Source organism: Falco punctatus (assembly GCF_963210335.1).
Source record: "Falco punctatus genome assembly, chromosome: 3".
In the NCBI taxonomy this organism is placed as follows: Eukaryota; Metazoa; Chordata; class Aves; order Falconiformes; family Falconidae; genus Falco; species Falco punctatus.
The window spans coordinates 22854057-22870838 of NC_137582.1; the positions used below are offsets into that span (position 1 = coordinate 22854057).

A 16782-nucleotide genomic window follows, 5' to 3' on the forward strand; every position below is an offset into this window, starting at 1 on the left:
TCATAGTAGATCCTGTGGTGTTATGTTTTGGATTTGTAATGAAAAAAATGTTGTTAACACAAGGGTGTTTTAGTTATTGTGAAACAGTGCTTAAACAGCATCAAGGCCACCTCTGCTTCTCATGCTGCCCCTGCAGGCAACTAAGCTGGGAAGGGGCAAGAAGCTGGGAGAGAACTCAGCTGGAACAGCTGATCTCAACTGACCAAAAGGATATTCCATACCATGTGACATCATGCTCAGTGATAAAAGCTGAGGGAAAGGAGGAGGAAGAGTTGGGGGGGATTCAGGGCTATGGTGTTTGTCTTCTCATATAACTGTTAGATATGAAGCCCTGCTTTGTTGGAAGTGGCTAAACACCTGCCTGCCAAAGTAGCTAATGAATTCATTATTCTGCTTTGCTTATGTGCACAGCTTTTGCTCTACCTATTAAGCTGTTTTTATCTTAACGCACAAATTTTCTCACTTTTAACCTTTTGAATTCTCTCCCCCATCCTAAATGGGGAGAGTGAGCAAGCAGCTGTGTGGGGTTTAGCTGAGTACTGGGGTTAAACAACCACCCACTTAGAGTCAGTCAAAACATGCAAGCTGTTCATCTTAATATTTTGTTTAGATATGGAAAAGCTTGCTAAATTCTTTCTGGTTGCAAATGTACCATGCAGTTGTTTATATGCGATAATATAATGATGCAACAGATGGCTATTTCATATTGAGTTTTTAAGCACACATCTTTCATAAACCAGAATTACTGATTGGAAAATGCTTTTTTCATAATAAATAGCTTTTTCAGCCTCTTCCTCTCCCAAAATCTTGGGAGGAGTAGCAGAAGGTTAATAGATATAATCTGTATCAGACCTGGATCAAAAGAAGACTAATTTACTTTGCTCTGGCTGCTTCTCTCCCTTTTTTAAAAAAAGGGAATTGATGCAAATACTTTGCCTCATATGTGACCAAATTTAGTCATAGAAGTTGCTATATATATTTATCTGCAATGATGCTACCATATGTCTTTACATAAACAGCATGGAAAACACATTTGTTAGGTGGGCAGGGTTGTTTTGCATGAAGTGGCCAGGATTTGTATTAAAATATGGCCTTTACTTTTCTAAATTAAGCACTTTGATTTTTTTTTAATGAATTTTGATATTTTTTTAGAAATTATAAATTGCAATTATGTATTTTGTCAAAGGTTGATATAAAAATGGATTGCTAACTTTTGTTTCTTTTGGATTTTTTTTAGGATTTATTTATACCTGTGGTGGAACTTTAAAAGGACTTAATGGTACTATAGAAAGCCCTGGCTTCCCATATGGATATCCAAATGGTGCAAACTGTACGTGGGTTATAATAGCAGAAGAAAGAAACAGAATACAGATCGTCTTTCAGTCTTTTGCTCTAGAAGAAGAATATGATTATTTGTCATTATATGATGGGCATCCTCATCCTGCAAACTTTAGGACAAGGTAAAGAATAAACATTATTAAAATGTAATTTGCATTTCTATCTTACAAATATCTGAGAAAATATTTTTAAAGCTTATATTTTTAAATTATGGATTCTTTCTTATTTAGAATTTAAGGTGCACTTTAATCATAAATGTCTTGAAATCTATATGTTGTACTTTAAATCTAGTCAAAGTAAGTGCTAACATTAATCTAACCCTCATAAAATTTGTCTCAACACAATTAATTAAGAAGCATATGAGCATGGATAAATGAATGTAAAGTGAATATGAGATTGTGATGATCTAGTAGCAGTGGAACTTTTGTAATCTTTGCGATAGGAGGTTTTTGAGGGAGATCACCAAAAGATAATATTTAAGATAAATAGGTATTTTTTCTGCAACTGTACATGAGCATCCTCTAGCACAAATGGATTACAAGAATGAAAAAAAAGTTTGAAAAATCAAGAGTGGAATGAGTCACGGAACATTTTTTTATCAGTGCCTTCTTCAGAGTCATGGCCCAGTTGTCCTGTTCATGAATGTTCTGTCTTCAGGTGTACATAATAATTCTGCAATAGCAACAGGCACATTATCCATACATTTGTTAGTTATCTCTGTTATTGTCTGTTTTGTGTTCTGTAAGTCAAGTTGTCATCTACCTAGACTTCTGTAACGCCTTTGCCAGGATCCCATGCCACATCCTTGTCTGCTAAATAGGAGAGAGATGGATCTGATGGGCAGACTGTTCAGTGGATAAGGCATTGGCTGATTGGCCATATCCAAAGTGTTACAGCCAACAGCTTGATGTCCGAATGGAGATCAGTAAGAAGTGCTGTTCCTTAGGAGTCCCTATGGAGACCAATACTATATAATATATTTGTTAATGATGTGAACAGTGGGATTGAGTGCACCCTCAGCACGTTTGAGGATGACACCAAGTTGAGTGGTGCAGTTGATTCGCTTGAGGGAAGGGATGTCATCCAGAAGGACATTGATAGGCTTGGGAGTGGGTCTGTGAGAACCTCATGAAATTCAGTGAGGTCAAATGCAATATCCTGCACCTGGGTTGGGGCAATTCAGGTCAATCCTCAGTATCAATACAGAGTGAGGGATAAAGAGATTGAGAGCAGTCTTGCAGAGAAGCAGTCAGGGATACCGGTGGATGAAAAATTGAACATGAATCAGCAAGGTATACTTGCAGCCCAGAAAGCCAGCCATATCCTGGGCTGTATCAAAAGAAATGTAACCAGCAGGTTAATGGACATGATTCTGCCCTTCTACTCCATGCTGGTGAGAACCCACCTGGAGTACTGCGTCCAGCTGTGGAGTCCTCAGCAAGGGAAAGACATGGACCTGTTAGAGTGGGTGCAAAGGAAGGCCATGAAGATGGTCAGAGGGCTGGAGCACCTTTCCTATGAAGACAGGCTGAGAGAGTAGGGGTTGTTCAGGCTGGGAAAGAGGCAGCTCCAGGGAAACCTTACAGTGGCCTTAAAGGAGGCTTATAAGAAAGGTGGAGACTTTTTACCAAGGCCTGTAAAGACAAAGCAAGGGGCAATGGTTTTAAACTGAAAGAATGTAAAACATATAGTTTTCCTCCTTTCTGCCCTCTGCTCGAAATATAAAATTTAGATGGAGATTTGATAACATTTAAGAGACCAAAAAAGATCTCACTGTCAGTCAGGATTTCTATTGGTGAATCCACTCTAAATCATAATTTCAAAGAGTGTGTGAACAACATTCTGCACAAATGCAAAAGGATAAAACAATTATCACTATTAGGAACTTACTGTCCTTACTGAGCTACAGTTTTAATAAGCATCGGAGAAGACAGGTGAAGGAAGCTAGGATGATAGAAAGAAGAGGAAAACAATATCTTCCAAAAGCAGAATTTTTTCTTTGTATGTGTTTGAACTGCTGAGAAGGTTTATATATATTTGTGTGCATATGTATATTCACATCTACATATATCTATGGATGCATAGATATATAGATTCCTCTATATGTGTGTGTGTGTGTGTGCACGCAGGATTCTTTTTATATTGAACTAAGCCTTCAAATCTGGAGCTTTGAGATACATATTTGTAAAATGTCAGTATCTTGAGAAGAAAATCAAGGAAGCCTGGCGTGCTCAAAAGTTTTGGTATTGTGTATTATTTAGGATGCCCCTAGATTCTGGTGAAGAATAGCATAAGTTCTATAGAAGAGAACAGATTAGGGCAGCACTTAAAAAGGAAAAGACAATTAAGCCTCTGTATAGGTCCTGAAATAGAGCACTTTTGCAAGACTTACAAGATCTTGTCAGTGCGTGGGTGCAGTAGAAAAATAGTACACATTTGTGTGAGTGGAGAACTAGGTTTCAAATTAAGAAAGTGTGATAGTGAAATTATGCAAGCTTTACTAAATCTTTCATGGTGATGCGTATTTTCTCAGATTGCTGTAGCAAGTAGTAAGATGATGTTTCCTAGAATTTTCTTTTTGCTTAACAAGTAAAGTTTTACTGAGGCACATTTGCTTGTGGAAAATTTCTTTCTAGCATGACAGTAGATTTTATCATATTCCTCAGTGACATTAATGAAAGTGTAATCAATTTATGCTAGTCACCCTCCCTTTAATTTTGTAAGACAAAAATGTTTTTAGGAGACTATACAGGTATATTTGTAAAATACAGAACTGGACAGCTAAAATAATTGTCTCAGCCAAGGCCACTATTTCTTTCTGCTTCAATATTCTGATTGAAATAAGTTTCTGTCTGACTGAATAAGATTTTGCAGTTGGACTGTTTCTGAAGTTCATGACCTCTGACTTCATCCTCATTCAGTTTTGTACTTTGTTTAATTGTTCTCAGAATTTAATCTTGTTGAGATTTATAGTCATTGACTGTCTTCAGTGAATGCTTAACAGCCTCAGCTGTTTAGATGGCACTTAAATGGCAGCTAAACGATAACAAATGGTAGAGAAGCATGTCGGCTATGGCCATTATAGAAAGTGTAGAGTCAATATTATACTTCAATCTTTGTGTTACTGTATATGCTTGTTTTAGTATATTTAATATGCTAGATCTTTGCCTCAAAGTATAAATAGAGAAAACTTAGAATAGTTTAAAGCTGTGAATGAAATGCAAAAAAAAATATATATTTTCATAAATCATATTGTAATCACATACCAAAAAACCTGTTTGCAGAAAGAAAGTATAACTTCCTGTAATTGAACCAAGCTTTCAGCAAAATTTCATACTTGGGAGTCTTTCTGGGTCATGTCATAGACACTGTCTATTTTTAGGGTTTCCTTGTCACCCTCCCTGTGCAGCTTTGTGATTTTTGTGTACACTTTCTTCCACATTTATACACCTAGGCTCCCCCTAAATATATATATATATATTTATCGGGGTTTGGGTTTACCTGATTACTTTTAAATTGCAACCTTCTATACACCTTATTTTAGAAAGTAGCTAATATTTCTGCACTGCTGTTCTGAGTGAGTGTTGCATTTCCAGATAGAACTTCTGTTCTGTTTTTTCAAAATGTCTGCCTTTCACATAATTTTGGTGTGTTACTAGATTAAACATTTCAGCCAAGCTTTTTGAAGATGCGTATCAATAAAGTGTTTTCAATTTTCTGAGGGCCCATCTTGAGAAACAAGAGTTTTGTTTGCACCTTTAAATTAAGTTAATGGAAGGTATGATTTGAACTGATAAAACACCACATAAATCAACAGCTTTGCAAAAATCAATTGGAGTCATGTGATGATACCTCTTGCATGTTATGAAAGTAATTTTTAGTATAACTTCTAAATAATTCACTATAGTAGCTACTGCCATATATTAGGGAGTAATTAGAGCAGGGCTACATTATGAGGGGCACAAGCCAGGAGCCGAGGGTGACCATGCTCAGGCTGTGCTTTCACTGGCAGGGCACAATCCTGCAGGGGCTGAACATGGCCAATGGAGCTGGGGACTGGTAACAGGGTCCATGGGCAGCACCCTCCACAACCAGCAATGGACCAGGTCTAGGGTCCCTCCAGAGAGTCCAGCCATGAGGAAAAAGGAACAGGGCCAGCTAAGCTCCACAGAGAGTAGGGCCAAGAAGCTCATGGAGGAGGCAGGGACAGGGACAAAACTATAGCAGGGTCCGGGTGCCTCCAGGGGGGCTGACAGGGAGCCTCAGCACCCACGGTCAGTGGTGGGTGGGAGTCCCAGCTGAGGCTGGTCAGGACCAGGAAGGTCTGTTGTTTTCCTCAGGGTCCTGACACGGCATAGGGAAATCTGGGAGAAAATGTGCCTTTCAAGCAAGATTTAGATATCATACAAAACAAAGTATGAGAATAACTGTATGAATTCTTCATTGGATACTCCTCATGTCACTCCCTGAATAGTCATATGGAAACCACAGTTAATTTTAAACTGCGTTATTATTGGCAGCAATATGGTACATATGTAAATGGATGAGAGAATGGCAACCTCAGTTCTGACATTGCCTTGCAAATATTTTACTTTGTAACTTGGATAATTCTTTATTTTCTTCTTTTTTTAAAAAGAAATTTCTGAGCATAATGCATAATATACTATCAGTAAATACCAAAGAGTATGCTTGTCTTTTTTTTAAGAAGGTGCTTAGAATTTAACCCTACTTTTAAAAGTTTTCATACTCAATAGCTTTCTAAAGATTTTTCCTCTCTATTTACCCCAACTTGCAGTGTGATGTTAGAAATAGCTTTAAATAATTGAACAATAATATGTGATTATATACCCCACCTCTGTTCACAGTTACAAGAGAATTTATTTTCCAAAATTACCAGTGCCTAACCAGTTAATTGATTTGATGTTTAAATACTCATCAAAAAATTAAAATTATATTGAAATCAATGGAACAAATTAAATCTGTTTTAAACAGAAAAAAATTTGCATACCTCCTGCAATTGTACTAGGATAAATGGAACAGTTCAATCCAGTATATTTCTGTCTCATTGTGTTGACTAAAAGAATCTTCCATGTGTTTATGTTCAGAAAGCAGTTTTATAGTAGACAAAATTCTATATTTTCTTAAGTTAAATATAAAATTATTTAGAAAATGACAAGTCTATAAGAACGTTCAGGTAAAACATATCAGAAAACATTACTGTGTGGTCTTCAGAACAGACATGGCGTGGGAGTTTGGAAAGCTCCACTGTTAGCAAAAAGGTATGATCATTTTGTGACAGCTTTTCATTTGTTTGCATCAGTGAAAAGAAAACATGAATTTGTTTATCTAAAAATCATGAGAAGTGGAGGTGTTACAAACAGGCACAAACTGGATTTTTTGAACACTTAATTAATATATATTTTCCTTGTTTTGAGAGTCTGCAAGACCAGCATTATATCTTCAGAGATATTTTAAAATGTCAATATTGTCACTGTGTCAAGAGATGTAATTGGATGAATTAAAAACTTTTCTCTACCAACTCATGGTTAATTTCCTTTTAGGAAATTTGAATGGAAGGAAGCTTTAATATTATCAGCATTTAAAGGGTGATCTAATACTCATCTTTTCTTGTTTTTAAGCAAGATGAATCATCCTTTCATCTACATTCCCTGTTGAGGCAAACAAGAATCAAATACACAGGTTATTGAACAGTGCTTCTGAGCTGCATAGGAGAAATTCATTGAAGTCACTGAAGACATTTACTGCCTTTTCTCTATTGATGAATTTCTTTGTCCTAAACCATCTGACTGCCTAAGCAGGTCTACATTTTTAACACTTACTCCCCAACTACTTGAAGAAAAAAAAAATATTCAGAAGATTAACAAGTAGATCTTTAAAATTTCAGGATGCTCCTAGTGTTAAATGTAATTGGGTATGCTCTTTTCACCCTAGTACTTGCAAAGGCTTGAATTTGGTACTAAACAAACTGACTCATACTTTGATAATGGTATTGCAAACTACTCAAAAAAGAAATTGTTATCATATAACAGAGGAATAAGCTCAAAAATAAACTTAAATAAAATTAAAATACTTTAATTTTTTAATTCCATTACATATGGAATAACAGATATTGTTCCACTGAGAATGGTTGGTACCGACTATAAAATTTAAATTAACTTCTTTGGTCCAACTAGTTAAGAGAAAAAAACTGGGAGTAGAAATATGTAAAATTATAACAAATCCTTAATATTAATTCATATTAGATGTTTTTAGGGTTGCAGGCAGGTGAGTTGGCTGCTTACTTGGCTCTGGGCTGAGGTTATGTTAACTGAAAAGGGCATGGAAAATTATTGGATATGCCAAAACAAGAAGGCTGTTCTGACTGTGCCATAGGAGTTGGACCTGCTTCAATGGTCTACAGGACCACAGTAGAAGCAGGATAAGTGCATCTCCGGCTTATTACATGTCACCTAATGCCCCCTTGGCAGCTAGAGTAATCTTTTTCTTCTGACTCAGACTCGTTCCTTCTTCTGGTCCTTAGTACTTCAACCTTAATCCCTTGTGAAGGTTTATGGATATGTTATATCTCTTACTACCTCCCAACCAGACTTGTTATCTTACTTTTTGGAGGGAATCTATTACGCTGTTATTTGTTAGCAAGTGCTCCAATTTTTCTCACATTAACTCTAATCAAAACCAGAAGACAAAAAAAAAGCCCCACATTTTTGCCTAGCTTTTGCCTCCTCCTTCCTCTACTTCTGCTATGTCAGGGTTTTCATTTACAGAATTTCCTGACTTTAAGACTTGTTTTACTTTTTCCTTTCCAAGTTCCTTTTCTTTAGATGATCTACAGTACTACAAGATTTAGTACAGGGTTCCCAGAGCTATTGCCGATGTCTTGTCTGAGCAAAATGCCACTATGGTGTGTTGATTCTCTTTCCTGAATCCAAGCTTTGATGGCTGTAGCTCCATTTTCATGCATGTGTATCTTTTAGTTCTTTGTAAGTTCTCTCTTATATGAACAATGCCTTGTTTATTTAAACCATATAAAGACTCTTTCTGAGTATTGTTATTGTTTGGCTTATATTAGGTGTCATTTCAACTCCTGTTGTTAGAGTTATTCTCCAAATTAGTACTGTACCTTTCATCTACTATCATGGCAGTTGCTCAAGTTAGCAGACTCAGTGCTAATAAGATAAAGAAAAAAATGGCAATTATGTGAGATAGTACACTGAATCTGACAGAGGCAAAATCTTTTTGACTGTTTGGTTATTAAGCCTTCAAGACATGTCAGAGCAGAATATTTGTAGACATTCAGGTCTTCATTCCCAGCTAACCTTGACAACTGAAAATGTACAAAGCTTCCTTTTTCACTTTCTTGTTCAAGTCCTTTTGGATATTGATGTAGACCATGAGTTGTTGATAGGGGGATAATGGACCATTTACTGATCCTCAAAAAATTTCCATTATCATCAGAGGCAACTGTAGCTCTCAGTGTTTTCTGCTTAGACTGTTTATTATTCCCTACATAGATGTACTTTTCTTCTCTCATCACTGTTCACTTTCTGTCCAAATTGGCAACCAGAGCAGAAACTGTGAGCTGATTAGGATCAAATTAAGGATTCAGCACTTTGGAAACACCTTCAAACCTCTGATCACAGAGTCATTGATTTTTCTTTCAGCTGATTCACAGTTCTCTGGCTTTCTCCACTATCTGCATGGAAAGAGAAGGAAGGAAGGAATTTCACTTGAGAATTTAGGGACCAGTGAACAAAACCAAATAGGATGACACTCTGCTTACAAAGAAAGAGAAAATAAAACGGTATAAGTGCTAGTCAAAGACCAATTAAGAGATAAGGAGATTGAAGAAAAAAGAACAAAGACCAATGCAGATTGAAGGAGGGAACAATGGCAATTAAAAAAAAAAGAAGGCACAGTGAACCAGCAATCAAAATGGAAAATGATGAGACAAATTACAACACTGAATTAATGTAAACAAGAACATTTTCACTGCATTAACAAATTAAATATGACAAAGGTGAAACAGAAGATACGTAGAATGTTGAAAATGGGCTGAACATTGGTAGAGATACAGCAATAAATACAGCAAAGCTTGTAGGTAAGAGAAACAAAGATAATAGAAAAAATGTAGCAGAATTTAATGCTAAATAGATATTCAGCTTTGAGAGATGGGTTCTGAGCAGGCAAGACATTTAGATGGAGATTTATTTTTTTGAATCTGAAAATTTTACTTTATGAAGAAAATACATTGAATTGATGAAATGCTTGGCATTGTGATTATAAATACAAAGCTGAAGGAACAGTAGTTCACATCACTTGTGCTATACTCTTGAGAGTATTTTAATATGGTATACATTTTTAGATACCCATTGAGAATGAAAGGTAGAAAATTAAAACTGATAAAAGAAAGTGCTTGTCCAGACAAGGTGCGGCTGGTCTCTTGAAGTTATGCTCACATTATTGATAAGAAGCCAAAATTTAGCGGGTTAAGAAAAAATGGTTAGACATTCATTTAGCTATCAAGGAAGTCTAAAATTAAATGATAAGGTTTTAAAACCAAAACCAACCTATTAAACAAAATGTTTTGGTAATTACTTGAAGGTAGAAGTAACTTTCTGTTAACTGACCTTCGGAAGAGACTTTCCATTCTTAGCTTTCCATGGGATGTCTTTCTCTGAAGTAACTGGGATGGCCAGTTTAGCTACTTTGAAGTAGCTGATGGATATTGGACTAGTTTGTTTACTTCTCATGCAATGCAAGGAAACCCTCTTTTACACCCTCTGAGAATTATTACCTTCTTTGGAAAAGCTTGTAGCTAGCATTAGACAGAGAAAGTGTACATATACCAGTTTTATAGGGAGATGTGTGTGGTCACCACTGAGAACCAGCTCTTCTAAATATTAGTTATTAATTTTTCTTTGTGTTGCTAAATTGCTTTATGGGATTTGAAACAGTCTAGGAAGGAAAGTTGATTTTTATTGTGCAGACCACTAATATATGATATACATATATGACATTATACCACAGCATGCCAGCACAGACTGTCTGTGGCCATTAGTCTCCCACCAGCTATAAAAGGAGGAAGAATGATTGTTCACAATAATAATCTTGTCCCAGAAAATTATAGTCTATGGGAAAGACTCATACTATTGCAGGGATGTCTAACTGTTAGAGTTGCTTACATGACAGAAAAGTAACTCTTAAATTAGTTGTTAAATTCACCTTATATTGTTGTAGTTGAAAATATTGATAAACATACCTCATAAAGTTCATAATTTAATCAGAATGTATCTAGAACAACCATATACTATTACTAAACTAAACTCTGAATGATTAGTTCCTACATGATTAGACTATTTCTATTGTTTCTGAAGAAAGGAATGATCATTCTATTTCAACTGGTACGTCTGCAGAAAGCCAAAAGAAACAAAAAGTGTTTCTGCAAATATGTGTATGTGTGTGTGTGTGTCTGTGTGTATTTACATGTACACTTACTAGAATGAAGTAATCTATAGGCATGAGGCTCAACTGAACTGGAGATCTTTTTTTTCTATCTCTCTAATATTTGCCTTAAATTGTGAATGCGATAGATTATTACTGAAAAGTGGCTCCTATAGATTACATTACATTGCACAGTTTGAACTGAATATTTTGTCATCCAAATTATTTATGGAAATATAAAATATGTTATATTTTATTGTACCTAAGTACAAGTTAATGTCAACAATATACTAGAAATCCTTGAATCTGCTGACATGGAAGAGCGGCTTTTTCCTACCAAAAAATCCCCAAACCAAAGCAACAGAAAAAAAACCCAAATACCCCAAAGATTATTTATAAGTGCTAGTAGCATCAAAAAAATTATCTCCAAGTCTATTATTAGTTTCAGTAATCAGTGCAGGTCTTCAGGACCTTAGTGTAGTGATATAGATAGTTGTGCAAAAATATCTTTTTCATTAGGATTTACAAATTCAGTCATTACTTTTTTATGCAATTTTCTTATATGGTCTTGACCAGATTACATGGCTCAAACATGCTTACATTTTTGCATTGTAAAACATATATACTACATATCTACTTTTCAAAGTTTACAGGAAAGAGCCTGATAACATCTATACAAAGGACTGAAGTAATTTTGGTTGTTAAATATTGCTCCCTTATAATATGAGCTCGGGACAGAAAGAAATGTATATTTTATGCGGCTTTAAACAATAGTAGAATTTCCTCTAAAATAAAAATAGTTTGCTTTTCTTGATCACAAGTTTTAAGTTACTTTCAGTGACTTCTGTCACTTCTTGTCTTTTACAAGGTGATTAAAGTTGATGAGAACACCTCTCAAGCATAACAAGCATCTATGTACAAAGAATGGAGCTTGTATTTTGGGGTATATTTGGGTATACTGCGTGCTGGAAAAAGTGAAACAAAAAGGGCCTAGTTTGACGATCTAACTAATAAACACTAACTATAAAAATTAGGAATGTTGTGAAGAAATAGCATATATAATATATAAATACATAAAATCTTTGGTATATGTATTTTATTACATAAATGTCTAAAAAAATTGAGAAACTTTACTAAGCAACAAGACATGACAGGAATGAGAAGAGATAAGTGCTATAAAGGGTATAGCAGACCCATGCAAAGTCAGAAATGGAACTCTACATACACTGAAGTGGCAAAGTCTTGAGGGAAAGCAGCTGTACATTTAGGCTATTCCTGAACTGCAAATGTTCATATACTGTAGTATTTCAGATGTCATTTAGAAAGTAGCTGTTGATAAATTGCAAAAAATATTTATACTGTTTAAAGGAAAAAGAAAATATTAAAAGAAAAAATTTTCAAATCATAACCACTGTCACAAATTTTCTCCCATGGCAAATCTGAAATTAAGTCAAAGTATAGGTTTTTTGAAGTTTGAAACGAAGTCAGTCCTTAGTTTACTGTCTTCATAAGAGGTATGTGGTATTGTACTTGATAATCCAACTCTATAAATATAACTTGAATGAAGAAGTCACGGTGATGTGCTGATAAAGGTAATTACCTCTCATGGCCATTTGATTATTAATAATTGCAAAAATATTCTTGGCCTAGTCCCAGTGTCATTTTAAAACATGTTATAGCAGATCATATAAAAATGGATCATGGCTGTAATAATTTCTCAATTATTTTTATTTCCTCTATGATTTCAAGTGATCATAGGAAATGAAAATATATTTAGGTATAGAATTGAAAAAAATATTTAAAGTATAAAATCATCACAAAATCTTCTATGACAAGCAAAAACATAGAAAAATCAAGTAAACTGCTGGCCAAAATACAGAACTCAGAAGTATGAAAAATAATATTAGTTCACTATGTAAACAAATTAAAGTAATTTTTTCCCCCAGATGAAATACTATAAGAAATAATATGAAGTGGTACTGTGTTTCCACATATAAATACTATGTACATATCTCAGTTTTGGGGTGTATATTATAAATTCTGTAATTATGATTCTGGATATGGCAAAATACTAAAATGAAGATCTCTCTCTTTTTTTTTTTTTTAAGTTAAAATGGAAAACAATGGATTTGATTAGGCTTTCCCATGAAAAATAATCTCTGAATGTATTTGTACCTTTGTCTTTTTACAATATTGCTTTCACTACCAAACTATTTTCTATAATTTTTCTTATTCCATTCCATTCCACATGCCTTAGTAAAATTATTTTATCCATCTCTGTCCTGCCTTTCTAACCCAACTCTAATTGATTATCCTCTCCTAATTTCTCTTTTTTGACTTTACCTTTTCATATTTGTAACTTCTATGTGTGAAATCATTGCTTTTGAAGATTACTTTTTTTAAGATCTCACAGTGGCCTTAACTAAAATTACAAAAAGCCCCGAACCAAAAAAATCTAGACAAGTTTCTATTTGTATTATAGTATTTGCACCTCTAATAAGCAATATTCAGATAGGCTTTCAGCTTTGGGTACATTGAACCCTGGAATTACATTTGACATGATTGTTCAGTTTTATGTGGAGCATTTAAAAACCTATTCTCTGACCCTGTGTTTTGGGGTGAAGTAGGTTTAATCTTTCTGTGACTAAGGTGTTCTCAGTGGTTGTCTAAGGAAATTAAATCTGTTTTCTCAGAGTATTGGTCTTTCTTTTCTGGTTGTCCAGAACTACACTAGGTTATCGATCAACATACTGTAATACCAGGTTTCATTATTATGCTAATGTGATCCAGATTTATATGGCAGTGGTTCTTAACACTGATTTATGTGGTGTAGCTGTAAGAATTTTCCTAACTGATACTAAGCCATGAAGAAATAATTTCAAAAGCAGAGGGGTTACTGCTTTTTCAAAATAATAACCCTCAACACACAATTTTATTTAGTTTGCTGTTTGTGTGTTGTTATTCTATCTTTTTAATAAAAAACCTGTTAAAACAAAGTGCTTTTTTCCAGATTTATATTTAGAAAAGTGGTTAGTTATTCCTGGTATTGAATGCAAAGGTAAAATTTCAAGAAAGATACAGAGCAGGACCAACCTTCAGTGTTCTAACACCCCCTATTCACTGTGTACCCTGTTACATAGATTGTGTCCCAGAAATAATTTTGTGTCTCAGTGGTTTGAAAAGGTTATGTTTAGCATTTTTATAAAACGTACATCCAAACAATGCGGGGACAATGAAAATGTTTGAAAGTTCCTGCATAGTTTTTTTTATTTGACTGTCTTTATCAATTAAAGTAGTAAAAAAATAACCACTGTAACTACTTAAGTTTGTATGAAATGTGGGTTGATCACTCATCCTCTTTTTGTAATTTATTCTGCTTGTAGTAATTATTATTTCCCTTAAGTCTTGTTTGCTCCACTATCTGATTCTGTTTATTGAGAACTGTTTTTTTAATGTCAAAATTACTCATATATGGAATTAAGATCACAAAGTCTAACCTATTCCTTGATGACTGCCAAATAGATCAGATACGTGGACTCATATTTATATTATTCTATTATGCTTATTTAAACCTACCCCCATTTATAAAAATGTACATGCTAGATGCAGACCTAGCAGACCTGTAACTATTTACAGATGTGCATTTTATATATGCATAGCTATTATCCAATCCTAAATACAGAGACGAACAGTAGCTGCATTTTATTACATGTTTTCAACAAAAGTAACAGAATCTTTGACAGTTCCTTTCCTGCAATGATTGTGGCAGTCTTCACATGAAAATAATTTTCTCTGTTTGCTAAAACAGTGTATTCTCAGCATGTAATCAAAAAGACCTTGTCATATTGGACTTTTCTTAGTAATGTTTACTCAAAGTGCTACTTTGTAAGGAAAAGCAATATCATATTTTGAAATCACTGTCTCTAACAGTGGAATAGTACAGATATATAGCAGTGTGTTCTTAAAACTTTAAATGTAATTATTTGGTCTCTGCTGCAATAACAGTTCTAGTTCAGACTTAAATGTTAGAAAAAAACCTTTTTTTTTTTTAGCAATAGTATAACATTGTATGCTTTCATGCATAGCAGAATGACATGCTAAAAACTACATTGTCAAGAAAAAGAGAAGAATATTTTAGTGCATTTATTGTTGTCATGGGTAATCTGCATTTTGTCCCTATGCTGATGACTTTTGGAATGCTTATCTATGTTTATTATAACTATTAGGAAGAAAATGCCACTAAAACTGAAGAGCTCTGTACTAAACTTTAATGGAATATAATAAATTGCCAACTTCTTCTACAATGTTATTCAGTTTTAGGAGATACTAGCTCTGCAAACAGCTTACACTCACATGTTTACATGCTAACTAGTCTGCTTCAGATAGGTGCTCTTTTTCAGTGGCCCTTGTGTGAAAACCAACTAAAAGCTTGGTTTGCAATTGCTGAACAAATGTAGATCCTTTTGATTTTATCAGAGATGTTCAGAGCTGGTTTGTAGAGGACGTAAAGGTGTGACTCAAAGCCCATGGAAATTGGTGGGAAGATGCTGACTGGTTACAATGGAGTTTATATTAAATCCACTGTCCAATGGGCACTAAGAATCTCTGTTGCAGGGGTTATAAACCTGTATAAAAAGTGGCGATGGGAATGATACACTTATTTTTAAATTAATTTTACACATTTATTAATTTTGGAAGGATTTCTCCTTTGTTAGATCAGTTAAGAGAAGATTTCCAGAAAGTGGAAGTTAGAATAAGGTACCTGACACCCTTCTGTTATGTTAAACTAGATTTAAAATGTTTCACTGTCTTTCATGTAACCAAAAATTCCTCTCATAATTGCTATTTTTTTCTTTTCATTTCACAGGAAATGTTTGATAAGAGCAGTCAGTTAATTTGAAAAATTATACTTGATTCTTTTTTAAACAAATCTGAAATGTAATTATACTGTGGTGAGCCTTTTTCGTCCTAGGGAGTCTTCTTTTTGTTTTGTGAGGATGGAAATGGAAAACACCCCACATACATTGATTATAGGGGAAGGAGAAAAATTCAAAAGGAAAATCTACATTTTCTAAGTCCAAATTTTAATTTAGATTTTTCTCCCTTGGAAGAGGGACCTTACTTTTTATTTTGCACTGAAATATGATTTTCTTTAAAATGCTTTTTGCTTTCTGCCTAGAAATTTTGTTATGGCATTTCAGATATAATGATCAATATAGAATGAAATACTTACCTGCTATGAGAAAATGACATGTTTATATACTTTATGCTTATGTAGTATATACATTGTGCTTATGTTATAGATATATTAATTTACAACCCTTTACTTTTCTGATTTTATAAAGATCTCAATAGGGTCTTATTTATGGTTTGATGGGATAGTGTTTTGAGTGTCACAGCTTTTTGCTCAGATCTGTCTCAGAGTTTTAGATCTGTAAATGAAAAATCTTTTCCATTATATCCTGGCTTTCTTCACCTTCACTTTGTTTTTTATTTGGCTGTCTGTGTTGTCCTATGTTTTTCCTTTTTTTTTCCTGTGTTCTGGATCCCTTTTCCCATGCAGCTATAAAGTTTTGCTTCACCTCTACTTGTCCTCCACACAAGGCATTTCAGAATAGATATAGGAAATCGAGAATTTAATTTCTCATTGCAGTGGCCAAAAATAAAATCTTTATACATACTTTTCTCCACTGCAGTGGATACAGGCTCTGTTGTGAAGCACCATATGCTCCAGACCTCTCTGTAGAAAGATAGCCATACCCAGCACTGGAGGAGAAACACCTTCCTGTAGCATCCTCTGGACTTCCCTCTCTTGACCTCTGCCACATACTCTGCCTGTATTTTCTCCTTTAAAGTGAACAGGGGTCTGTGAGAAAAGTAGTTTGCTTTTGACACAGATTGCAAGTTTTCTGGAAGAAAAGGAATGAAATAAAGTAAATGGATTTTTTTGTTTGTTTGTTTGGGGTTTGCTTGTTTGTTTTT

General features: G+C 34.5%; 1 protein-coding gene across 1 annotated transcript in view; it reads left to right on the forward strand.

The window, feature by feature from the left end:
- CSMD3 (CUB and Sushi multiple domains 3) overlaps positions 1-16782 on the forward strand; it is a 740574-nt gene that overhangs the window by 83159 nt on the left and 640633 nt on the right. Inside the window, exon 2 of the mRNA XM_080381544.1 lies at positions 1238-1460. Coding sequence (XP_080237670.1) covers positions 1238-1460 — 223 coding nt within the window. The remainder of the gene's footprint in view (positions 1-1237; positions 1461-16782) is intronic.